The sequence below is a fragment of the Mobula hypostoma genome, chromosome 7 (genome assembly GCF_963921235.1).
Source record: "Mobula hypostoma chromosome 7, sMobHyp1.1, whole genome shotgun sequence".
Taxonomy (NCBI): Eukaryota; Metazoa; Chordata; class Chondrichthyes; order Myliobatiformes; family Myliobatidae; genus Mobula; species Mobula hypostoma.
The window spans coordinates 172,865,622-172,893,344 of NC_086103.1; the positions used below are offsets into that span (position 1 = coordinate 172,865,622).

The 27,723-nt window shown below is 43.5% G+C and overlaps 1 protein-coding gene across 1 annotated transcript in view; it reads right to left on the minus strand.

Annotated features, from left to right (window-relative positions):
* Window positions 1-27,723, minus strand: part of LOC134349761 (dehydrogenase/reductase SDR family member on chromosome X-like) — a 366,143-nt gene that overhangs the window by 35,375 nt on the left and 303,045 nt on the right. The window contains exon 6 of the mRNA XM_063054593.1: window positions 14,563-14,770. Coding sequence (XP_062910663.1) covers window positions 14,563-14,770 — 208 coding nt within the window. The remainder of the gene's footprint in view (window positions 1-14,562; window positions 14,771-27,723) is intronic.

Below are 27,723 nucleotides of genomic sequence, written 5' to 3' on the forward strand. Positions count from 1 at the left end.
TTTGGCCTACATCGTTGTGCCGACCTTTTAATCTTTGTGATACTCAGCAGTTAATTTAATCCCTCCCTCCTACATAGCCCATAACCCTCCATTTCTTTTTGATCCAAAGTACCTCTCTTCATCCAAGTCCTGATGAAGGATCTCGACCCGAAACGTTGACTGTACCTCTTCCTATAGATGCTGCATTCACCAGCATTTTTTGTGTGTGTTGCTTGAAATTCCAGCATCTGCAGATTTCCTCGTGTTTACCTCTCTATTAGTTGTCTGTAGTATCCAACATTGATGACTCATCAATAAGTGGTTCGGCACAGATTAGATGGGCCTGTTTCTGTGCTGTATTTTCTATGACTCTATGACAGGAGATCTGTGTGGGAGAGTTTTTAAAGTGGAAAAGCCATTGCAGTAAGGCAATTCCACTCTCTTGATCCAGTGGTGCAAGTAGACTTCGCAAAATGGTGTCTTCCTTGGTTGCAGTGGATGACCATGACTTCTGTGCCTTGTCACGCCCTTCACTGCCTATGGAGCATTGCAGAACCGCCTTCCTGGCAGTTGGATTTCACTGTCGATCTCATCTGCCCAGTCTGTCGAAGCTGACTTCACATTCTGGGACAGGCATGTGCCTATATGGCCATCTAAGATTCTCTTAGATGTCCTTATCTATCACCAGCCATGGCTGTGCATTTCAGGAACCCACTACTCTGCCTAAAAAAAACTTCCTCTAAACTTTCTTCCACTCACCTTAAATGGGTGTCATTACCTCCTGGGAAAAAGTGCTGACTGTCCACTCTAACTATGTCCTTCATAATCTTATACACCTCTGTCAAGTCGCTTCTCATTCTTTTTCACTTCAAAGAGAAGAGCACTAGATTGCTCAACCTTTCCTCACGACATATTCTCTATTCCAGACAGCATCTTGGCCTTCCGGTCAAGATGGCACCTGCGTACAACGCTCCCTTGGTCGACATCTTCTGGATAGACCACAAAACAGTTTATTTCACTTCTTTTATGTCTGCTTTTCATCTTAAGTGTGTTTCTGGAATTGTTGCAGCCTGTGATTTACAGTTTGAGGATCGATTGTTTGACCCTGTGCTTTGCTGTCTCCGAGAGGATTCCAGAAAGTGAGCGCCTTGAGGCCTAAGAGACAGGTTGCGAGCCGATATTCGACTCCATTTCACCCAATAAAGCGATGAGGAAGATTGAAACATTGAGGCGAATGCGGAAGGCGAGTGCGGGTTCAGCGCTGACTACCTGCCTTGTGATTGGTGATGGGATCCCTCTGCTGCTGGAGAAGGAGCCTTGTGTGGCCTTTCACTGTGCCTGGAGGGTAGGCCTCTGCATTTGAGTGGTGTCCCTCTCTCAACGATGTTGAAAGATCAAGGTTCTGCCTTTATGGATGTGGACTATGGACTATGGACCGGGGGGGGGGTGGGGGGGTTTCTATGTTCCAGTTGTATTTCATGCATGGGAAGGGAGGTTTGGGGGCTGATGTTCTTGTTGAGGTTTGTATATGTGGAGGGGAGCTTGGGGGGAGGGTCTATGTTCTTGCTGTGTTTTGTGTGGGTGGAGAGATGTTTTGGGGGGGTCTATGCTCTTGTATTTTATGCAGTGGGAGGGAGGTTTGGGGGCTGATGTTCTTGTGTTTTGTATGTGTGGAGGGGGCTTGGGGGAGAGGGTCTATGTTCTTGTTGTGTGTTGTATGGGTGGAGGATCTATTTTCTTGTTGCATTTTGTATGGGTGGAGGGGAGTTTGGGGGAAGGGTCTATGTTCTTGTTGTATTTTGTGTGGGTGGAGGGGGAGTTTGGAGAGGAGGGTCTATGTTCCTGTTGCATTTTGTGCAGTGGAGGAAGGCTTGGGGAACAATGTTCTTGCTGCGTTTTGTGTGGGTGAAGGGGTTTTGGAGGGTTGATGATTCTGTTGCCATTTTTTCTTGTGTGTGGGGGGGGCAGCTTGCTGTTTACCTTTGAAATGACTTCCGTGGTTTTCTTTGTTTCGTGGCTATCTGGGGAAGAAGAATCTCAGAGATATATAGTGCATAGAACAGGAATTCTGCAGACGCTGGAAATTCAAGCAACACACATCAAAGTTGCTGGTGAACGCAGCAGGCCAAGCAGCATCTATAGGAAGAGGTGCAGTCAATGTTTCAGGCCGAGACCCTTCGTCAGGACTCCTGACAAAGGGTCTCGGCCTGAAACGTCGACTGCACCTCTTCCTATAGATGCTGCTTGGCCTGCTGCGTTCACCAGCAAGTTTGATGTGTGTTGCCTGGATATATATTGCATACATACTTTGATAATAAATGAACCTTTGAACCCTTTGACCCTGATTAATCTCTGAATCCTCTCTAAAGCTTCTGCATTATTCCTACAATGAGGCAACAAAAACTGAACAGTGTGGTCTCATTATCATCATCATCATCAGGTGCTATGCCCAGTTTGAGCTTTGACCGCCATGGCCCACACACTCCTGTTTCGGGTGAAGTGGATCAATTCATTGGTATTCATTTCCAATTCTCTGGCTGCTGTCTCCATCATCATTTGTCTTTGTCTTCGTCTTCTAAGTCTGGTCTAACTAGAGTTTTATAGAGTTGTAACATATCAAGGTAATGGGGTACTGATATGTCAATGCTATAGGAAGTGTAAGTCACTCCTTCCCTCCACTAGCCTGCAGGTCAGCCTTGGGCAAGGTACCCCACCTGCTTAGTCTCTCCGATCAAGGTCACATGAAGCCATGGGAACAGGCGGTGGATGCTCATTTGAGCAGCTAGTACATATCACACGTCCTAGTTATGCAACCACTGAGGTCAGGCAGACAATCTCTGAAGAGTACTGATAATGGCTGGTGTCACCCATCTTGTCAAGACACTGCCCAGAAGAAGGCAATGATGAGCTACTGCCGTAGAAAAATTTGCCAAGAACAATCATGGTCATGGAAAGACTATGATTCACCAACGTCATATGACATGGCACATAATGGTAAAAAAAAGGTAGCAAATCCTCATGGCTCTAGAACTCCAATCCCTTGACTAATGAACATCACAACATATGCCTCCTTAACCACCCTATTAATTTTTGTGGTAACTCTGAGGGATCACTGGACTTAGACCACAAGATCTCTCTGTTCCTCCACATTGCTAACAATACTGCCATTAATGTTGGACTAGTCCAGCAAGAATGCAGCATGTCATACTGAAACCAGAATAAGAGCATGCCACACAGCCATTAGAATTGCTATGATAATATTAGAGCATAACAAAACCAGAACAGAGAGTGGGCAACATGGCCCCTGAAGTCCATCTAAGAATCAGAATCAGAATCAAGTTTAATATCACTGGCATCTATCGTGAAATTTGTTGTTATGTGGCAATAGTACATTGCAATGGGGGCATGTGGCCAAGTGGTTAAGGCATTGGACTTGCTACCATGGTCTCGCAAGACTAATGGATGCCTTTACTTACTTACATTGCAATACAAAATAATAAAAACTGTAAATTACAGTTAAAAGTATATATATTAAAAAAGTTAAATTAAATAAGTAGTGCAAGAAGAGAGAAAAAAAAGTAGTGAGGTAGTGTTCATGGGCTCAATGTTCATTCAGAAATTTGATGGCAGACGGGAAGAAACTGTACCTGAATCATTGAGTCTGTGCCTTCAGGCTTCTGTACCTCCTCCCTGATGGTAGCAATGAGAACAGGGAATGTCCTGGGTGATGGGGATCCTTAATGGTGGATTCTGCCTTCTTAAGGCATTGCTCCTTGAAGATGTCCTGGATGCTGGAGAGGTTAGGGCCCATGATGTAACTGACTGAGTTTACAACTTTCTGCAGCTTGTTTCATTCCTGTGCTGTGCCACCTCATTGCCCCCCCCCAACTACCAGATGGTGATGCAGCCAGTTAGAATGCTCTCCACAGTACATCTGTAGAAACTTGAGAGTGTCTTTGGTGACGTACCAAAACTCCTCAGGCTCCTAATGAAATATAGCTACTGTCCTGCAGTCTTTGTAACTGCATCGATATATTGGGCTCAGGAGTGTTCCCCGGAGATATTGATACGCAGGAACTTGAAAAGGCTCATTCTTACTGCTTCTGGTCCTTCTGTGGGGACTGGTGTGTGTTTGCTCATTTTAACCTTTCTGAAGTCCACAATCAATTCGCTGGTCCTACTGACGTTGAGTGTAAGGTTGTTGCTGAGACACCACTCAACTAGCTGATATATCTCATTCCTGTACGCAATCTCTTCAGCATCTGAAATTCTGTCAACAAATTTATAGATGGTATTTGAGCTGTGCCTAGCCACATAGTTCACCACTAAACATCACCGTGACTGATCTGATCCAGTTTCATTTCCTCTTCAGAGAGTCACAGAGTTATACGGCATGGAAACAGGTCCATCAGCCCTAATTGTTCATGCCATCCAACTTGTGTACTGCAGCTAGTCCTATAGTATTGGCCTCTGGTCCATATCAGTCTAAAGCTTTCGTATCTACGTACCTGTCTAAATGTCTTTTAAGCATAGTAAGTGTACCCACCATTATGACTTCCTCAGGTAGCTTGTTCCACATACCCATCACCCTCCATGTGAGAAAATTGTGCCTCAGATCCCCTTTAAACAACACACACAAAATGCTGGATTGAATGGCAGGGCAGATTCATTGGGCCAGACGACCTAATTCTGCTCGTATAACTCATGGTCTTTATTTGCATGAGATGTCTATGCCTGTTTTAAAATAACCACAGCAAAGTCTTTGTTAAGTGGAAATGAAAGGAAGTTCATGCAGTGACTTGATTACTGAGTTTGCATGCCATGTGATTTTAAATCTGTCAGACTACGGGCCAGAGAGGCAGAGACATTAAACTGTAGACGGTGATATTTTCCTTGACAACAGAAGATAAACTTAAAATATACTCTGCTTTTTCTGTGCCTTGTCCCTTTTGCTAGAGAACATGAATGTTTGTGTTAGAATAAAGCACAGCAGTTCTGTTAGAATTGTCCTGGAATAATTATGCTGATATTATCTTGTTTTAAGTTGTTCATCTGTGAAGTTTGAGCTTCCTATCTGAAGAAAATAAACTTTCAGCTGTGGATTAAGCAAAGGCAGATCCAGGGCACCTGCACAGCTGTGTAGTTTTGTAATCCTTTATAAATGATACACAGCAGCTACAAAAATATTAGTGACTGATAAATAGTTTTCCATACCCACACACTCAGGATGCAGTGATTTATGCTCAGAAGAAGATATAACAGAATTGGAATACAACCCAACGAGTTTACATTGCCTATCGTGTTTCATGTTGCTTCCTTCTATCCTATTTCATAGAACAGAATACAATACAATTTTATTGTCATTGCTCAAAACAAGATTGTTGTGCTACCCTAATCAGAATGCTCCAATGTGTCGGTCCATGGCCTCCATTTGTGCCACGATGAGGGTGGAGGAACAACACCTTATATCCCATCTGGGTAGCATCCAACCTGATGACATGAATATCAGTTCCTCCTTCTGGTAAGCAAATCTCCCCCGTCCCCTTCTCTATTCCGCACTCTGACCTCTTACCTCTTCTCACCTGCCTATTACCGCCTCCTGAATCCCCTCCTCAATCCCTTTCTGCTATGGTTCACTTGACTTTCCCACCCACCCAGCTTCACCTATCGCTTTCCAGCTAGCCTTCTTCTCCCTCCCCCACCCTCAAACTTTTTTATTTGGACACCTTCCCCCTTCCTTCTCAGTTCCGAAGAAGGGTCTTGGCCCGAAAAGTGGACTATCTATTGATTTCCATAGATGCTGCCTGACCTGCTGAGTTCCTCCAGCATTTTGTTTGTGTTGCTTTGGATTTCCAGCATCTGCAGATTTTCTCTTGTTATATGATGCGGCGATCATGGTCTTCCATTTGTCTTAATATTTCCTTGATGCTGTTGTTCTTATTCTTTTCCCTATCCATGACCATGACTGTTCTTGGCAATTTTTTCTACAGAATTGGATTGCCATTGCCTTCATCTGGGCAATGTCTTTACAAGACAGGTGACCCTAGCCATTATCAATACTCCTCAGAGTTTGTTTGCCTGGTGTCAATGGTCACATAACCAGGACATACGATACGCACCAGCTGCTCATACGACCATCCATCCCCTGCTCCCACGGCTTCACGTGACCATGATCAGTGCTAAGCAGGTGCTACACCTTGCCTAATGGGGACCTGTAGGCTAGCGGAGGGAAGGACTGCCTTACACCTCCTTTGATAGAGATGGATATCCGCCCCACCAGCCACGGTGCTACTCCAGTCTGTGCAAAACACATATTTACAGTGCATGCAGTACAGTTTAATAAAAAAGAGTTCCCTGCGTGCGTGCTAGTCTGTGCGTCTGTGTGTCTGTGCGTGCGTCCGTGATGATGTCTCTTTCATGGCTTTTACAAGGCGCGGAGCAAGAGAGAGAGAGAGAGAGAGAGACTGTGTGGTGAACCACTCCTCACACAGACATTTTCGCAGTATTTTCCCTTTATTTTACGAGGTCGAGTTGCATTCTCGCCACTTAACTTGGCATGGATGGAAAGCATACTCAGGGGTGGACCCGACTAGTTTCGAACCCAAGAACCTCCGCTCCTGGGTCCGGCGCCAATGTCGTTGTGCCACCAGCCAGCCCAAGGGTTCCCATTTCGACATGCAACAAGTGATTTTAATAGTCCATAACACTCAAAGGCTACTGGCAAGCTGGAGTGTAGCATTATTCAGCCGCAAAACAGCCCTCGGGAAGAAGCTGTTTTTCAGTCGTTCTGTCTTGGCCAAGATATTTCTGCATCTCCTACCAGATGGCAGGAGATTGAACAGACAGTATCCAGGATGGGATGGGTCTTTAATGATGTTTCGAGCGTTGTAAATTGTTTCCAAGTCCGGTAGTTGAGTCCCAGTGATGTGCTGAGCCATCCTAATCACCCACTGGAGTGCTCTGTGATCTGTCTTGCTGCAGCTAGAGCACCACACTGTCATTCTGTATGACAGTAGCTCTCTATCGCACATTGATAAAAGTTTATCAGCAACTTTCATCTCTATAGCATTAGGACAAGAACTGTTAGAAATGGGAAGCAGCTTGTTCCCCCGGACCATAAGACTACTGAATTCCCTACCAGCACCCAGGACTCATCATGTGTGAAGTTCCAATAGTGTTATGCTGTTTACTTTTTAACTTGCGTCATATATGCATCTTATTATCTGTTAATTTATTTGTGGTAATATTACTTTATGTCTTATGTGTGTGAATTGTAGATATGTACTGTGTTGTAGACATTGATTCGAGGAACATTGTCTGATTTGGCAGAATACAAGTTTATGGTTGCATGACAATAAACTTTAGCTTGAACTGATTCTTCCCTCCTTAGGCACATATTCAGCTTTCTTTTACATGAATTTATGGCATTCACTTATGGCATGTGGTAATGGGCAAACATTCTGCCCACTTTGAGTAATGACATTGTCCTTGAATTACCCAAACACGAGGAAATCTGCAGATGCTGGAGTTTCAAGCAACACACACAAAAGATGCTGGTGAATGCAGCAGGCCAGGCAGCATCTCTAGGAAGAGGTACAATCGACGTTTCGGGCCGAGACCCTGACGAAGGATCTCGACCCGAAACATCGACTGTACCTCTTCCTAGAGATGCTGCCTGGCCTGCTGCGTTCACCAGCGACTTTTATGTGTGTTCCTTGAAATACCCATTGGATTTGTTAATGATTATTGTTGTGTTTGTGCACAACTACATATCAATTAAATAAAAGCATGCACTTGGGAGATGGCTTTAACTGGGGTATTCAGATCGCAATGAGAGAGTGCGGGAGAGAGAGGGGGAGAAAACAATGGGCAACACTAGAACACAGTGCTTGCGCAGGCAATAGATCAATATGTGGTGGTAAGGGGGGGCTATTACTCTAAAAGAAATAGATACATACATTACACTTCCTCCCTCTTTAGATCAATGCTACATAAAACTGTATCTGCACAAAACATTTATTTCTCTTTCATAAACCTATATTCTAAATAAAAATGCTTTCACAATAACAGTCCATATCTAACTTCACAGTTCTGAAGACTCAGTGCTTTGGGTGGAACTCTGTTCCATTCAGAATAACGCCTCTGGTCCTGCGGAGCAGCATCAGGTTTGGTAGGTGTCTTGTCTAACACCATATTCTCAGTTTCCCGTGCTAGGTTGCTGTCAGTGACATGATCATCACTGAAAGTTAAGTCCGGTGACTGTAATGTGTCCGTCTTGTCAGATGCAGTTGACTCAGGTGCATTCTTCAGTTGAGCATCCAGTATCTGCTCCGCATGACATCTCCTTGTCTGATCTCCACCATCCACTGTGTACATCAGTGGTCCAGTTCTTGTAGCTGTCCTACCGGGTGTCCACTTGTCTTCTTGGTAAGCATGTGCTAGGACTTCCTTCAATCTTGAAGAACCTTGTTGCATCGCTTAGCAACTGGCTGAACTGTTTATTCTGCACTTCCCTCTGTAGATCTGGTTTCAGGAGGTCTATGCGAGATCTCAGATTCCTGTTCATGAACAGCATTGCAGCTGTTGGATTTGTCGTTGCACGAACAGAGTTCCGATATACAGAAAGGAAGTTGTCCACCTTGTGCTGTAGAGAAATATCCTCCTTGTCCATCACCTTAATGGACTTCTTGAAGGTTTCATAAACTTTTCAGCTAACCCATTCATTGCTTTGTGGTGAGAACCTGACTTGTGATGTCTGATGCCATTTTTCTTCATGAACAGTCGGAATTCTTCTGACATGTATTGTGATCCGTTGTCACACATAATTTGTTCTGGTAAGCCATGTCTGGCAAAGATAGTCCTCAGAGCAGAGGCAGTCTTTGCTGAGGTGGTGGACTTCATTGGTCTAACCTCCGGCCACTTGGAGTAAGCATCCACAGCAATCAGAAACATGGGAGTCCGTGAATAGCCCAGCAAAGTCAGTATGCACTCTTTGCCATGGTGACAACGGCCACTCCCACAGGTGTAACAGTGCACTTTGAACTCTATGGTATCCTAAACAGCTTGTGGCCATGTTTCCAATCTCTTTATCTATTCCCGGCCACCACATGCAGCTCTGGGCAAGACTCGGCATCTTGATAGTATCCAGGTGTCCTTCATGCAGATTTTCTGACACTCTGGTGCACACTTTAGAGGGAACTACAACAACAGATCCACACATCAGCATTCTTTGACATTCCAGTTGGTCTTGTCTCGCTGAGAACTCTGGAAATATAGGGTTACCGTGAGCTGGCCATCCTTCCATCATGATTATATAGACTTTTGACAATGTCCGGTCATTCCTTATTTCCCTTTGTATTTTGGAATATGTTACTGGCAACTGGACCACTAATGTGGTGTGAAATACTTCTGTTGGTCACAGCATGAAGACATTCCTTCTTCAGTTGACAATAATGGAAGGCGTGACAAGCCATCAGTGTTTCTGTGTTGTTTGGTACCCTTGAACTCTATGTCATAAGAGTGGGCTCCTAGGAATAGTGCCCACCATTGTAACCGGGTAGCCGTCATCACTGGAGATCCCCTCCTGGGTTTGAAAATGGACACAAGGGGTTGGTGATCTGTCACTAGCATAAACTTTTGTCCATAGAGGTTGTGGTGGAACTTCTTTATTCCCCATACGAGACTAAGGGTCTCTCGGTCGATCTGTGTGTAGTTGCATTCTATGCTCGTCAATGATCTTGAAGCAAACACAATTGGGCGTTCAGATCCATCTTTCATAATGTGTGATAAACGGCTCCACTGCCATAAGGGGATGCATTGCATGCCAGTCTGATGGGCAGGGATGGGTCATAATGGGTGAGCAGTTCATCAGATGTTATTAGTCTTTTTGTTTTCCTGAATGTTTTTTCACATTTTTCTGATCATTCCCACTTTGCTCCTGTCTGTAACAGTGTGTTGAATGGATGCAGTACTGCAGCAATGTTTGGGAGAAACCAGTGGTGGTCGTTTACAAGGCCCAAGTATGATCTGAGTTGTGACACATTCTCAGGTTTGGGTGCCTGTAGCATTGCTTCAGTCTTCTCTTGTGATTTATGTAAGCCTTGCTTGTCAATGATATGTCCACAATATTGGATACCATTCTTGAAAAACTCGCATTTGTCTCTTGTTGCGCGCAGACCGTACTCACTCAGCCTGGTAAGCACTTTACCAAGGTTCTGGAGCTGCTCTTCACCAGTCATGATGATGTCGTCAAGGTAACATGTTGTTCCTGGGATATCTTGGAACACTTGGTTTGCTCTTTGCCAAATTGCTGGAGCTGATGTGACGCCATAGATGAGACAATTATACTGGAACAGTCCCTTTTGAGTGTTAATTGTAAGGAACCTCCTGCCTGACTCTTCACTCTCCAATTACAGATAGTCTTGTGAAAAGTCAATCCTTGAAAGCCTGTCCCTGCCTGCCAAAGAGGCAAAATTTTTTCTGTTCGTGGTAGGGGATACTGCACAGTATGCAGCACAGGGTTGATGCTCACCTTGAAATCCCCACATATGTGAAGGGCTCTGGCCTTCCCTTTCTTGATCTCAAGGTCAGTGGGTGTGGTCTAATCGTTCCGCTCTACATTGGAGAAAATTCCAGATGCCTCCGAGCTCTGCAGTTCAGCATCCACTTTAGAACATAGTGCTTAAGGCACTGGGTATGCTTTATGGAATCTTGGTATCGCTGTTTCACTCAGTTCAATTCTGGCCTTCATGCCTTCTGAGTTTACCAATACCATTCTCAAACACCTTCTCATTAGTGTTAAGTAGCTGTGTCAGTTTCTGGTTAGTGCTACCGTTTGGGCTGCCTTTCCCTATTGATGTCACACTGAGAGCTTGGATTGAGTATCAGCCTAGTTAGATTTTTCTCAACAATTCACGTCTGTAAAGTGCTGGCCCTTCACTTTTCAATACCTAAAGCGCTAACTCTGAAACATTTACCTTCACTTTGCCTTTGGCTGATACTTTTTCACCTGTGTAAGTCTTTAGTATCACAAAGGTCTTCTCTAATGGTAACTTAGAAAACAGTCTTTTGGAGTCAGCCTCTGGAATTATGGACAAAGCTGACCCTATACCCAGCTCCATTTTCAGTTTTACACCAGACACATCTATTATGATCCAGATGATTTTCTGATCTGTTTCAGTTATACGATGCAGTTCACCTTTGTCAGACTCTATATTGACTGATTCTGTTTTACATTCGGGAACTTAAATGTATTTTTTTAGTTCTGTGTTTCACACTCTTTACTTGGTAGTGTTTTTTGCCTGCCTTGCGCATTCTGTCTATGAGACCTTGTCTGTGACACTTTCTGCACACTTTTTCTTTGAATGTAGGAGGATTTGCCACATCGACGACATCTTTGGCTTTTTGAATCGTTCGGGGACATTTTGTGCATTTCACATTCGAATCTCCTTTTCTGCTGCATCCTTTGCTGCAGTATCTAAAGGATCTAAAGGATAATGGTCAATGCCCGTTCTAAGGTTAGGTCTCTTTCAGATAATAGCTTCTTTTGAGTGCATTGGCTATGCATGCCACATACAAACCTGTCTCTTAATGCATCAGAAAGTACACCTCTAAGATCACAGTACTGGGAAAGCTTGCACAGTTCTGCAATGTATTCAGAAAGGCTTTCATTCTTGGCCTGGTTCCTCTTGTAAAATCTAACTCTCTCAGCTATTACCAGTAATTTTGGGCTCAAGTGGTTTTGTAACATCGTAACAATTTCATCCATCGTCTTGCTTGCTGGCTTGCAGGGGTAGGTAAGTTACATGAGAGACTGTACGTTCTTACACCCATTAGGCTAAGAGCATAGGGGCTTTCTTTTGCTCCTCCACATTGTTTGCGTTACAATGCAGATCCACCTTCTCAAAATATGGCTCCCAGTCTTCATTAGCGCTATCAAATTCATCAACTTTCCCAACTTTATTTTCACCTTAACTTCAGCGCATCTTTCACTGTGCGCTGTGCTGTACCCACACCTTTGTTAGCGTCCATGACGGCTTTCTCGTACTGTTACTCTCGTTGTTTTGTCCTGTAACAGTTCATGATATTTTCAGACATTCAGCTTCGTACTCATCACCAATCTGTTGTGTCTGTTCACAACTACATATATATGAAATAAAAGTATGCACACAGGATACGGCTTTAACTGGTATATTCACATTGTAGCGAGAGAGAGAGAGAGAATAACATGCATGCACAGACAGATTAATATGTAGTGCTACGGGGGGGGAGGGGGGTCATTGCTATAAAAGAAATCGATCCATACATTACACCTATCAAGTCCATATGACTGTTAGTTTCAAACTTTCCTGTATCACAGCATCTTCTTTTATGTATCCTGACAAATTCTTTCATTATCTCATTACATCACATCATTAATGTAAGATTTGTGTAAATGGTGATCAGTATGGAGTCAGTGAGCCCAGGGGCCTGTTTCCATATTGCATGACTCTGTTGGTGACTTGGTCTTTATCATGTCCTCTTTTGTTTTCCTCTTTCTTTTAGAAAAGTATCCAAGCTTGCTCAACCCTTCCGAGTCGACATAGCCTCTTAAACACAAGAGATTCTGCCAATGCTGGAAAGCAATAGCATCACACACAAAATGCTGTTGGATCTCAGCAGGTCAGGCAGCATCTATGGAGAGGAAAAAACACTCTGGTGCCACTCTGGTCATTATCTGCCTGTATCTGCTGTTGACCTGATCAATTGCAGTTAAGGGGGGGACCTTACTACAGATAAAAATAGTGTTACTCATTGATGCAAGTGATTACTATCCTGGGAGTATTTGCTACTCAGATCGTAGTCCTGCAAAGAGCAGCATTTTATTCTCCAGTATAATTGTGAAAGGAAATGAGCTGCTTGTTTTCATTTGGTGGTATTTTTGGTTATGGTTCAGAAGGCTGGGGTTCAAATTGACAATAAACTGGACTGGTCAAAGAACACCGAGGCTGTCTACGAGAAGGGTCAGAGCCATCTCTATTTCCTGAGGAGACTGAGGTCCTTTAACATCTGTCGGACGATGCTGAGGATGTTCTACGAGTCTGTGGTGGCCAGTGCGATCATGTTTGCTGTTGTGTGCTGGGGCAGCAGGCTGAGGGTAGCAGACACCAACAGAATCAACAAACTCATTCGTAAGGCCAGTGATGTTGTGGGGATGGAACTGGACTCTCTGACGGTGGTGTCTGAAAAGCGGATGCTGTCCAAGTTGCATGCCATCTTGGACAATGTCTCCCATCCACTACATAATGTACTGGTTGGGCACAGGAGTACATTCAGCCAGAGACTCATTCCACCAAGATGCGTCATAGGAAGTCATTCCTGCCTGTGGCCATCAAACTTTACAACTCCTCCCTTGGAGGGTCAGACACCCTGAGCCAATAGGCTGGTCCTGGACTTATTTCCTGGCATAATTTACATATTACTATTTAATTATTTATGGTTTTATATTGCTATATTTATATTCTATTCTTGGTTGGTGCAACTGTAACGAAAACCAATTTCCCTCGGGATCAATAAAGTATGACTATGACTATGACTATGACTAAATCTTACTCCATGAACTTGAGTAGAAAAAAGGTTAAAAATTAAATTTATTGTTTGCACCAATGATCAACACAGTCCGAGGATATGCTAGGGGGCATCCTGCAAGTGTCATCATACTTCTGGTGTCAATATAGCATGCCCACAGCTTACTAACCCTAACCTGTACCTCTTTGGAATGTGGAAGGAAATCAAAGCACCCAGAGGAAACCCATGCAGTCATACAGGGAACATAAAAATTCCTTATAGACAGCCGTGGGAATTGACTAGGGATCTTTCAGCTGGCTGCACTAATTGCTACCTAATCAATGTTGAATGTCCAATGCATAGCGGAAAGACTGCCAAGGGATCTTTTGCCTTCACATTAGATATAAAGTAGGTATTGCTTTAATGTTGCATCCAAAAGTTCTTGATTAGTAGGGGTGGTCAGAGGTTATGGAGAGAGAGTATGAGAATGGTGCTGAAAGGGAAAATAAATCAGCCATCATCGAATAGTGGTGGCTTGATGGGCTGAATGTCCTTATTCTACTCTTACATTTACTGATCTTGTAGTGAATGAATGGGGTCTCTAACCGTAATTCACTCTTCAATATTCTATTGGAGACAGGGACCTGAATCAAGAAACTGCTCTGTGAGGTAAGAGTAGTGAGCCACAGTTCAAAGTTCAAAGCTCAAAGGTAAATTTATTATCAAAGTATATACTGTATATGTCACCATATGTTACCCTGAGATTCATTTTCTTGTGGGCGTTCACAGTAGATACAAAGAAATACAATAGTATCTACGAAGAACTACTCACAAAGATGGACAAACAACCAATGTGCAAAAGATGCTTTTATAGGCTTTATGAATTCAAGTATTATTCCCAGTTTCATTTTTGTATGTCTAACTAAACCCATCACAGCATGAACAACAGAGGCTGGATTCGCTTTATGGAGAAAGGCAAGTTTGAACCCGATTCTGGAGTCAACAGTTGGGAGAAATGCATAGCCAAAGCCTCCTTACCTGGAAGAGTAACCAGGAGAATAACCACTTGCACAGTTTGAAGAGCCAGGTGGTGTGTTTGTATAGATTGGTGTTGATGACTCCCGGATCCACCACGTTCGAAGTTACGTGGCTCCCCTCCGCTGCTAGCCTTTGCTGCAGTTGGTACGAGAAGAGGACAAGAGCAAGTTTGCTCTGGGCATAAGCTCCATGGGACGAGTAGCTGGTTCTGCACAAAGAACACACCAAATATGACCGGGTCAATAATATACCCTCCATATGCTGAACACCACTCAGAGTAGTGTAATGCTATTACAGTGCCAGTGATGTGCTGCTCCCGCGGCTGCCTGTAATGAGTTTGTACATTCTTCCCATGATTGTGTAGGTTTTCTCCAGATGCTCTGGTTTCCTCCCACATTCCAGACATGTATGGGATAGTAGGCTAACTGGTCACATAGGTGATGTGGACTTGTTGGTGGGGGCGGGGGATAGGGAGGAAGGGAACATCAATGTCTAAGACTAGAACAGTCTACAGAAAGTGGTGAAATACAGCCCGGTTCCTCACAGGTAAAGCTTCCCCCACCATTGAGCACATCTACAATGAGTGGTGCCACAAGAAAGCAGCATCCATTATCAAGGACCCCCACCATCCAGGCCATGCTCTCTTCCCACTACTTTCATTGGGCAGGAGGTACAGGAGCCTCAGATCTGACACCACTAGGTCCTGGAAGAAAGAAGGAAAGAAAGGAGAGAAAGGAAAAAAGAACAAAAGAAGGTATGAATGAGGACCTGAGTTATTAGGAAAAATCGAATAGGTTAGGACTGTATTCTTTAGAATGTAGAAGATTGAGAGCTGATTTGATAGGGGTATACAAAATTCTGAGGAGTGTAGACAGGGTAAACGCAAGCAGGCTTTTTCCACTGAGGTTGGGTGGAACTACAACCAGAGGTCATAAGTTAAGGGCGAAAGGTGAGAAGTTTAAGGGAAACATGAGGAGAAACTTCTTCACCTAGAGGGTCATGAGTGTGTGGAATGAGCTGCCAGCACGTGGTGCATGCGAGCTCAATTTCAACATTTAAGAAAAGTTTGGATAGGTACATGGATGACTGGGGAGTGGAGAGCTATGGTCCCAGTGCAGGTTGATGGGAGTAGGCTATTTAAATGGTTGTACATGGACTAGATGGTTTGAAGAGTCTGTTCTGTGCTGTACTATTCGATGACTATGACTCTTTGCAAAAAGGAAAGAAAGAAAAAAAATTGATAGATACAGTAGATAGATAGATAGGCAGATAGAGACTAACAGCACTCAAATATTGATCATTCACTAAACAAAGTCATGAGTGTAGCTGAGCATGAGGATGATACCACAGTTATTAGGTTACCAAACTAATATCTAGAAGCATGGGCTATTGATCCAGAGATACATGGCCTTATCCAAGCTCAGCAAAAATTATCAATGATGACAGAGAAAGCAGGATCTCCCAGTGCCACACATTTTAATTCCACATCCCATTCCCATTCTGACATGTCTATCCACGGCCTCCTCTACTGTAAAGATGAAGCCACACTCAGGTTGGAGGAACAACACTTTATATTCCGTCTGGGTAGCCTCCAACCTGATGGCATGAACATCGACTTCTCTAACTTCCGCTAAGGCCCCACCTCCCCCTCGTACCCCAACCGTTATTTATTTTATGCACACATTCTTTCTCTCACTCTCTTTTTTCTCCCTCTGTCCCTCTGAATGTACCTCTTGCCCATCCTCTGGGTCCCCCCCCCGTCTTTCTTCCCAGACCTCCTGTCCCATGATCCTCTCGTATCCCCTTTTGCCTATCACCTGTCCAGCTCTCGGCTCTATCCCTCCCCCTCCTGTCTTCTCCTATCATTTTGCATCTCCCCCTCCCCCTCCAGCTTTCAAATCCCTTACTCACTCTTCCTTCAGTTAGTCCTGACGAAGGGTCTCGGCCTGAAACGTCGACTGCGCCTCTTCCTATAGATGCTGCTTGGCCTGCTGCGTTCACCAGCAACTTTGATGTATGTTGCTTGAATTTCCAGCATCTGCAGAATTCCTGTTGTTTGCTCAGAACCCAGCTGGTTTGTTTCAGGGAAGGGAATTCTCCCATCCTTACCTCACCTGGTTGATTGACCCAAAACAATGGAAATATCTCATATCTGACAGACAAGAGTCTGTACGTGGCGGAAACTTGAACAACAATCTGCTGGAGGAACTCAGCTAGTCAAACAGCGACTGTGGGAAGAAAGGCATTGTCATTTTGGGTCGAAACCCTGCATCAGCACACGGTCTTACCAGCCTACTGGGTTTCTGAGTCTGACTCACATCTGAGCAAGCCACAGAGACTAGGAAGTTAGGAATGGACCATAAATGCTGCTCTAACCAACAACACCCACATCTTATGACTGAATAGACAGAACCAAAATTTACCTCAATTTCTATTGTTTTGGGACAATTCGCCTGTATTCTCTTTGGCGGATATGGTCATATAGGCACCCTGGCACATTCTGACTTTCCGTGTTTGCAACTGTAGGCGTGATTATCAGTAGGCCATTCCACAATGAAGATACCAACCAATCAACCCTGATCCTACTCTGATCCATTGTCTATACATAGAAATTTTCCGGCAAGAATCACTTGAAGGAAGATAGCAACAAGTGCTGATCACTTATACTTACTTGGTACCCTGACAAAGATTACTTGCCTATGGAGGTATGGTACTGTGCAAAGATCTTAGACACACACATATATGAGCTAAAGTGCCCAAGACTTTTGCACAGTACTATAGTAGTTTTATAAGCCAGCTGGTGGCATAGCGGCATCAGTGTCGGACTTCAGAGCGAAAGCTCCCGAGTTCGAACCCAGCTGGCTCCCCTGGCACGCTTTCCATCTGTGCTGGGTTGAGAGTTGAGCTAGCAACTCGACCTTGTAAAAAAAGAAATTGCCTGCTACAGAAACATCAATAGCAAAACGTTGATGGCCTACGCTCTCTCGTGAGTTTAAAAGGCAATTTCCTTCTTTTTTTTATATAGCAGTTTTATGCGTTGCACTGTACTGGCGTACCTGTGCTGAGGGAGATTGTGGAGGAAATGTCTTTGCCAATTCCAAACTGACAGGGGTCTGCAAGTGAAGAAATCAAGGATCCCTTTGCACAAGGAGGTACAGTATTAAAGCTTAGGACTTGAAGCTTAAGGATTAGTTTTGAGGGGATGATGGTATTGAGCTGTTGCCAATGCAGCGCATCTTGATGTATGCATCTTTACTATCCAGATGTTCCAGCATTGAGTGAGGAGCCAATGAATTGGCATCTGCTGTGGACCTGTTGTGCCAGCAGTCAAATTAGAGTGGATACAAGTTTCTTCTCAGGCAGGAATTGAGACCAACATCTCAAAGCACTTCATCACATTTGATGAGTGAACACTCCAGCTAGTTGATCAGCACAAGTGGAGGAGTGGGTAGTGTTGAGGAAACAAACAGCCTGCAGAGAGACTTAGATAGTTTAAGGGAATGGGCAAAGAAGTGGCAAATGAAATACAATGTTGGAAAGTGTACGGCTATGCACTTTGGTGGAAGAAATAAACAGACAGACTATTATTTAGCTGGGGAGAGAATTCAAAATGCAGAGATGCAAAGGGACTTGGGAGTCCTTGTGCAGGATACCCTAAACGTTAACCTCCAGGTTGAGTCGATGGTGAAGAAGGTGAATGCAATGTCGGCACACACTTCCAGAGATATAGAATGTAAGATGTGACGTTGAGGCTCTATAAGACACACGTGAGACCACACTTGGAGTATTGTGTGCAGATTTGGGTTCCATATTTTAGAAAGGATGTACTGACGTTGGAGACGGTTCCGAGAAGATTCACAAGAATGATTCCAGGAATGAAAGGGTTACTGTATGAGGAATGTCTGGCAGCTCTTGGGCTATATTTCCTGGAGTTCAGGAGAATGAGGGGGAATCTCATAGAAACATTCCAAATGTTAAAAGGCCTGAGCAGATTAGATATGGTAAAGTTATCTCCCATGGTAGGGGAGTCTAGGACAAGATGGCACGACCTCAGGATTGAAGAATGTCTATTTAGAACTGAGATGTGGAGAAATTACTTTAGTCAGAGAGTGGCAAATCTGTGGAATTTGTTGCCACGAGCAGCCGTGGAGGCCAAGTTATTGGGTGTATTTAAGACAGAGGTTCTTGATTAGCAAGGGCATCAAAGGGTATGGGGTGAATGAAGGCAGGGGAGTGGGGATGACTGGAAGAATTGGATCAGCCCATGATTGAATGGCGGAGCAGACTTGATGGGCCAAATGGCCCACTTCTACTCCTATATCTTATCGGTCTTTAGTACTTGGTAAGTCCCCTGTCTAGGCTGGATGCTTTCCACGGGTTCACTCTTCTGAAAGGATGCTCTCATGTCGGGCTCAGAGATGGAAATCATAGGGTTATCCAGGGCTGTGGGAGTTTGTGAAGGTGTCTCAATGCTTTGATGGTCAAAGCGAGCATAAAAGGCATTGAACTCATCTGTTGTCACCTACTGCATGTGGCTTGATTTCACTTTGTAGGAGGTGATAACATTCAAGTCCTTCCACAGCTGTCAAGCATCCTTCAATAACTCAAGTTTGGTCAGGAATTGACACTTCACACGTGAGATGGCTTTCTAGGACCCGTACCTGAACCTCTTGTATTTAACTTGGTCTCCAGACTTTGAATATCTCTGATCTGGCCCTCAGAAAATTGCAGATGTCATCCAGGGCTTCTGGTTAGGGAAGACTCTGAATGATTTTGTGGGGACACACTTGTCTGTGACAGCTGTGATGCATTCGTTCAGATCCTCTGAGGAGTCAGTCCTTGATTAGGCCCAGCTTACTGACTCAAAGCAAATCTGTAGCTGCTTTCCTCTGCCCCCTGCAACCACCTCTTTGTTGTCCTTATCTCTGGGCCTTGCTCTTTAGCCTCTCCCTGTGTGCAGATAGGAGACGGACAGCTAAGTGATCAGATTTCCCAAAGTATAGTCTAGACATTCCTAATCATAGTGTAACAGTGGTCAAGTGTGTTGGGACCCGTGGTGCTGCAGTTGATACGTTGATGATCACTGGGCAGAGATTTCCTCAAACAAACCTGACTGAAGTCCCTGACAATGATTGAAAGGCATCGAGATAGGCTATTTCTTGTTTGTTAATCATGGCATTCAAAACATCAAGTGCTTGTTTAACATCTGCCTTTAGTGGTATGTAATCTGCGGTTAGGATGACAGAGAGGAAGGCTCTTGGTAAGTAGAACAGTCGGCACTTAATCATCAGATGTTCCAGGTCAGAGGAATGAAAGTGCAACAAAACTGCTGCGTCCGAACTCCACAAAGAGTTCATCACGAAACACAGATTGCCATCTTTTGCCATCTGCGAATCAGCAGTCCAGTCCATTCAGTGTACTGAGAAGCCCGCGGGTCTTACCAATGTATCCTGCATGTCTATATTGAGTCACGTCTCCAAGAAACATGGAACACAGCAATTCCTCATTTCCCTCCGATACAGCAATCTTGCCCTTAGATCCTCAAACTTGTTCTCCAACGATTGTACATTTACTAACAAGGTACTGGGTAGAGGGAGTTTCATTCCTCAGCATTTCAGCCTGGCTTGGAATCTTCCTCTCTTCCGGATATGGTGACGTATGTTTCGAGGTCACAAAATCTCTAGTTCATTAAGACTGTTCAAAAGTATAGGGAAATTACAGGCTGCAGATTGCAGTGAGAGTAATTCAGCAGAAGTATATTTGAAGTTTTGTAAGCTGCCCACAACACATTACCATAATTTACCAGTGCCTTTTGTGTTGCCCTTGTACAAGGGAAATGTCACACTAACCTGTATGCACTCCTCTCTGTGAGTCAAATCTCCGCAGTCAGCACAGAATTTCTTAACTGTAGAACATCCGTAAATCCTAATGACTAAATCCTCATTTCCCTCCTGAAACTTATCCCTGAAAGTGTGAGAAGTGCTACAACTGCCCCTACACCTTCTTCCTCACCACCATAGAGGGCCCCAAACAGTCCTTCCAGGTGAAGCAACACTTCACCTGTGAGCCTGTTGGGTCATCCACCATATTCGGGCTTCAGTGCGACCTCTTCTACATCAATGAGACTCAATGTAGATTGGAGAACTGCTTTGTCGAGCACCTTTGCTCCATCTACTGTAAAAGTCATGATATCCTGGTGGCCACGATGAGGCTGCTGGAGGAGCAAGGCCATAACATGGGAACAGAACTCTGCTGTAATCTGGGAGAACCTATAAAGTATGCACAAAGTGATCAGATCCAACATACAGGATATAGAAACTAATCATATCCAGAACATATTCACACTGAATAAACCCAGCTCAGTATAGACACAGTGACATATCCTGTAAGCATACATTTGTGACATCCTATATGGTATAAATACTTATCACACCCTGTTACCTCAATAAACATATATCATTGTATCGTGTAGACATACATTTTTGCACACTACCAGATCTAACGTCAAATCCTGAATATATTAAAGAGATGTTCCTTTAGAAGACAGAAGAGGAGGAATTTCCTTAGCCGGGTGTGGTGAATCAGAAGGATACGGAAGCCAAGTCATTAGCAATATTTAGATTAGATTAGATTAGATTCAACTTTATTGTCATTGTGTCGAGTACAGATACAAAGCCAATGAAATGCATTTAGCATCTGACCAGAAATGAAAAGAATAATATTATTTACAAAATAACAGCGAATAAAAAAATTGCTACAGCACACAAATATAGAAGTACTGAGACAGTACAATACAGATGCAATACTGCTCAGTGCTGTGATGAGAGGTTCAGCAGGGTCACAGCCTCAGGGAAGAAGCTCTTCCTGTGCCTGCTGGTGCAGGACCGGAGGCTCCTGTAGCACCTACTGGATGGGAGGAGAATAAAAAGTCCATGGTTAGGGTGAGATGCATCCCTGATAATGCTTTTCTCCCTGCCCAGGCAGCGTTTATGGTAGATGTTCTCAATGCCGATAATCCGCTGGGCAGTTTTCACCACACGCTGGAGTGCTTTGCGGTCCGATACGGGACAATTGCCATACCACACTGAGATGCAGTTGGTGAGTATGCTCTCAATGGTACAGCGGTAAAAGTCTGTCAGTATCCTGGGAAAGAGGTGAGCTTGCAGAGGTAAGGCACAGATATATCGATGCTTGTTCAGTACAGGGGGTGGTGCTAGGGGTTACATGGAGAAGGCAAGAGAATGGGATTGAGAAGGAAGTATCAGCTGTGATTGAATGGCAGAGTAGAGTCGATGAGCTGAATGACCTATTTTTGCTCCTATAGGGCACTATGATTATAGCCAGTTTAAAAATAATGTCTCCAATACAACTGCACTGTCCTCAATAAAATGCCAGTCTTCATACTCTGAATTCCATTAAGGGGACAGCATCAAATACAGAAACACACAGCCTATCAGTGCAGTTATTTCATTCATTCCTTTCTCTAGGCAATGAAGCTCTTAAATTTATAAGAAAAAAACTACAGAAAATTGAGTAACAGACACAAAGTGCAGGAGGAACCCAGTATTTTCTTCCCTCCCCGTTCTTCTTGCTTTTTCCATTCCTCTTTCTGGTTACCCCCACAATCCTTCTCTTCTCCTCTCCTCTCAATCACCTCCCTCTGTTGCCCCTCCTCCTTCCCTTTCTTCCATGGTTCACTGACCTCTCCTATCAGTTTCTTTCAGGTTCCTTCTTCTTCAGTCCTCGGCTTCTTCCACCTATCCCCTCCCTGCCTCTTACTTTATCACCCCTCTCCCACCCATCCACCTGGCCTCACCTGTCAGCTTGTACTCCTCCCTCTTATTCTGGCTTCTTCCCCCTTCCTTTCCAGTCCTGATGAAGGGTCAACTGTTCATTCCTCTCAATCAATGCTGCCTGACTTGCTGAGTTCCTCCAGCATTTTGTCTGTGTTAATCAGGCGCAGAAGCCTGTGGCTTACCAGTGTAGTTATTTGATTCAATCCTTCGATAGGTGATTAAGGATTAATTTCATAAGAAAACGAACATTTACAGGATTTCCGATTATCCCGGGAGCAAGTTGAAAGTAGTAATTTAGTCAATAGGGTTCTTAGACATAGAATGATGGATACTTGGGAGTAATTACAAGCTAATATCCCAAATTAGTAGCAAATTTACTCCTTAGTACTGGGTGAGATGCATGAAAGCTGTATAAAATCAGCTGGGCATTTCCTGTGTCCTGCTGCTACAATACTAAACAACAAAACCACATAGATAAGGATAGGGTATTGTGTCGGGTTCCTCCTGTGCTTGAGTAGACAAGAGTTAAGGTTATTTCTCAGCAGTCTGTTCGCAGACATGGCAAATGACTCTAATTATGCAAAAACTGATGGAAGCTAGGCATTGTCCTGGAGATATTCCAAATTTTACAATCCTTGGTCGATGATAATAAAAATGCCCCAGGCACGCACAAAGTGAAGGCTCCATCTAGATTGTAATATTGTGCAGAAGAGCTTTGAGAAGATTCTCAGAATTACAAAATTGTGACGAAGGGAATGAAACAAGGGTTCAGCAAGTTGATTGGAATCCAGGAGATGCAGATGCTGGTATGTGAAGCAACACACAAGATGCTGGAGGAACTCACTGGGTCAGAAGACATCTGATAGTGGGTCTCAAAAAATCAACCATCCATTTCCCTCCATAGATGTTGCCCGACCTGCTGAGCTCCTCTAGAATCTCGTGTGGTGTTTCACGCCATTGATTCTTGAGTCATGGACTCCTGGGAGAGTGATGATCCCTTTGGTAGAATTAAATAGACTGGTCTATACTCTCTATACTTTAGAAGAATTGAAACTCATTGAAACACACAATATTCTTACAATCATCATGTGGGATTACAATCTTTCGAATTCTTCTATTAAGAAGGCAACAGACGCTCAAATGTTGAGCATATTCATTAAAGAAACCAATAGATTTTGATATATGAGGTTAGCACAGGAAAATAGCACTGAGATTATAGAGCAGCCATGAAATGCTGAGATAAACTGGATGTGCAGAGGATGCTTCCGATAGCGGGAAAGTCTAACACCAGCGGGCCCAGCCTCAGAATAGAAGCTTGCTCGCTATAGAACAGAGGTGAGGAGGAATTTCTTTAGCCGGTGGCTGTTGAATCTGTGGAATTCATTGCCACAGATGGCTGTGGAGGCCAAGTCATTGGGTATATTTAAAGTGGAGGCTGATAGGTTCTTGATTAGTAAGAGCATTAAAGGATAAGGGGAGAAGGCAGGAAAATGGGGTTGAGAGGGATAATAAATCAGCCATGATGGAATGGTAGAGCACACTCGATGGGCCAAATGGTCTAATTCTGCCCCTATATCTTATGGTCTTATCCTATTAATTGGTGGAGCAGTCCCAAGAGCTCCAAATGAGCTACTCTTGCTGTACTTTTACTTCCTTATGATGCTCAATCCAATCCTGAGCTATAAACAGCATCGCTCATTTAAATATTATTCAACTTTTAGCTAGAAACAGAAAAGATAGATCTACATTAATAGTAAAAATAGAAATTGCTGAAAGCTATTACAGCTATTTATGACTTGGACAATAATCTTTTATTTTATTTTATTTTATATTAGTCAAATAGCTTAGAGTAGGCCCTTCCGGCCCTTTGAGCCATGCTGCCCCAACAATCCTCAACAAATCTGATTAGCCCTAACCTATTCACGGGACAACTTACACTGACCAATTAACCTATCTGGTATGTCTTTGGACTGTGGGAGGAAATGGAGACGGGCTGGTTGGCAAGTTTGAAAACAACACAAAAGTTGATGGTTGTGGACAGTGTAGAGGGCTACCAAAATAATACAGCAAAATCTCTCTCTCCCTCACTTATTCTTTCTCTCTTCTTGTCTGTCTCTGTCTGTCTGTCTCTCTCTCCATCGTTCCATCATCTTGTCAGGACATTTCACTAGGTTCAGAAGTGTCATGTGATGTTTCCCCAAGCACTTAACTTGTTTTCCTGGGGCAATGGTATTACAGGTGTATTGAATGGGAAAGGCTTTCTGTGGGGTGAAATTAAATGGAATTAAATATCTTTTTCATTCATATTTTCTAGTTTTGATGAAAGCTTCTTGATTTTTTTAAATTGGCTTCCATTTTCAATCATGACCTTGCTTTTTCTCTGTTGTTGGATAAATGGAATTTCTGAACAGCTCTTAAAATAGTATTACATACAGTCCAATTTTTTTGATTAGACTTTCAAATAAAAGGAGCAGATTAGGCTATTTGACCTTCCAACTCTGCTCCACTGTTCAATTCCGGCTGATTTTATTTCTCAACCCCATACACCTGCCTTTTCCCTTACCCTTTAACCACCTTACCAGTGAAGAATCTTTTAATCCCAATTCTGAGTATGTGTTTTTCATTATCTATAGAAAGGCATGGGTGAAGAAGCTGCACTGATGGGCCACAGGTTTCTTTGTTTGATGTTGTCTACTTCATGGAAATCACGATCCAGACAGCACATTGGTAAACCTCTTCTGCACCCTCTCAAAAGCCTCGACATCCTTCCTGTAATGGGGCACCCAGAAATGTGTGTGTAACATTCAGTTATATTGGCTCGTATATGTCTAGGGGAAATCCCACCCAGCACCTGCCTCAACGCTCCCCACAGGGTCGATTGCCGCCCGAATCTATCCCAAACATCAATCATCAGCCAGCACACCCAGTACGTTTTACCAAGTACACTTTATCGATATTACTAATTCTATGACATTAATATAAAATCGATACAGAAAAGGAAGTAATGAAAAAAAGGCGCCAAGACTTATCAAAGTCCAAGTTCTTCGCGCGCAACCGTAGGAACTCAATCGACTCCTGGCGACCACGGCTTGGGACCACCCGAAGTGATCGACCGGAGCCTTTCCGCACGTCCGCTGTCCTCCCCGTCTCTCCTCCGACTCCCCGCCAAAAATCCCGTCCCCAGTCATATGATACAGCATTATCATCCGAAAACAAAACGATACATGACCACCCATTGGCTAATAGCACCCTGCTCTGTATTAACCCAAGCAACTGTCTAGCTAGAGACTTTCTCAGCATTTAACATAACAAAGAAGCACTCCCCAGTATAACATAACAAAGAAGCCATTTTAAATTTAACATACAAAAAAGAAAGATCCCGTACATGTGCAATACTCCAGATGAGGCCTCATTAGAGATTTATAAACCTGCAACACACCTTCCTGACTTTTGACCTCAATACCTTGACTAATAAATGCAAGCATGCCGTATGTTTTCTTAACCGCAATATCAAGAGCTATGAACTTGGACCTCAAGATCCCTCTGCTCATCAATACTGTTAATGGTCTTGCCCTCAACAGTGTACTGTCTCTTTACATTTGACCTACCATAGTGCAACACTTCACATTTGGCCAGGTTAAACTTCATCTGCCATTTCTCCACCTATATCTGCAACCGATCTACTGTAAATCCTGCTGTATATTTTGCTAGTCATTACGCTATCCACAACACTACCAACCTTCATGTCATCTGCAATCTTACTAACCCACTCAACTACATTTTCAACAGAAGGCAACTAAAAAAGTCATTATGAAGGTAAAAATAGAATACAAAAATAAGCTAGCCAATAATATACAAGAGGATACCAAAAGTTTCTCAGATGGATAAAGTATAAAAGAGAGGCAAAAGTGGATATCAGACAACTGGAAAACGATGCTGGAGAGGTAGTAATGGGGGACAATGAAATGGCGGATGAACTGAAGAAGTATTTTGCATCAGTCTTCATTGTGGAAGATACCAGCAGAATTGTGGAAGTTCCAGGTGTCAGGAGTCATGAAGAAAATCAACTTACCATAACTAGAAAGAAGGTTCTTGGGAACCAGAAAGGTCTGAAGGTAAATACGTCACCTGGACCAGATTTCTGAATCTTTCACACCCCAGAGTTCTGAAAGAGGTGGCTGAAGAGATTATGGGGCATCAGTAATGATTGGTCAAGAATCATTGGATTCTGGAATGATTCCAGAAGACTGGAAAATTGCAAATGTCACTCCACTCTTCAACAAGGGAGAGAAGCAGAAGGAAACTGAAGGTCAGTTTGTCTGACCTCAGTGGTTGGGACGATTTTGGATTTAATTATTAAGGATGAGGTCTCAAGGTACTTGGAGGTACTGTTTCCTCAAGAGAAAATCTAGCCCGACAAATCTGTTGGAATTCTTTGAAGAAATAAAAAGCAGGATAGACAAAGGAGAAACAGTACGTGGATTGTCAGAAGGCCTTGGATAAGGTGCCAAACATGAGGCTGCCTAAAGTCAGATATTTCAGTATTACAGTGGAGTAAAGGGAATTACAAAGGCATGAGAAAGGAGTTGGCCAGAATTGATTGGGAAAGAACACTGGCAGGGATGATGGCAGAGCAGCAAAGGCTGGAATTTCTGGAAGCAATTCGGAAGACACAGGATATTTACATCCCATAGTATCCCATGAGCCCATAGTATTATAGGAAAGATTCCAGTGTGTATAAAGTAGTGGCTAATTGGCAGGAGGCAAAGAGTGGGAATAAAGGAAGCCTGTTTTGGTTGGCTTCTGGTGACTAGTAGTGTTCCATATTGGTCTGTGTTGGGACTGATTCTTTTTACGTTATATGTCAATGATTTAGATGGAATTGATGGCTTTGTTGCAAAGTTTGCAGATGATATGAAGACAGGGAGAGGGGCAGGTAGTTTTGAGGAAGTAGAGAGGTTACAGAAGGGCTTAGACAGATTTGGAGAATGGGCAAAGAAATGACAGATGGAATACAGTGTTGGGAAGTGTATGATTATGCACTTTGGTTTGACTATTTTCTAAAAGGAGCAGAAATATGAAAAACTGAGGTGCAAAGGAACTTGAGAGTCTTTGTGCAGGATTTCCTGAAGGTTAATTTGCAGGTTGAGGGTCTGTGGTGAGGAAGGCAAATGTGATGTTAGTACTCATTTCAAGAGGACTAGAATATAAAAGCAAGGGTGCAATGTTGAGACTTTATAAAGCACTGGAGAGGCTTCAGTTTGAGTATTGTGAACAGTTTTGGGCCTCATATCTTAGAAAGGATGTGTGGAAACTGGAGAAGGGTTCCAAGAGGTTCACTAATGATTCCAAGATTGAATGGCTT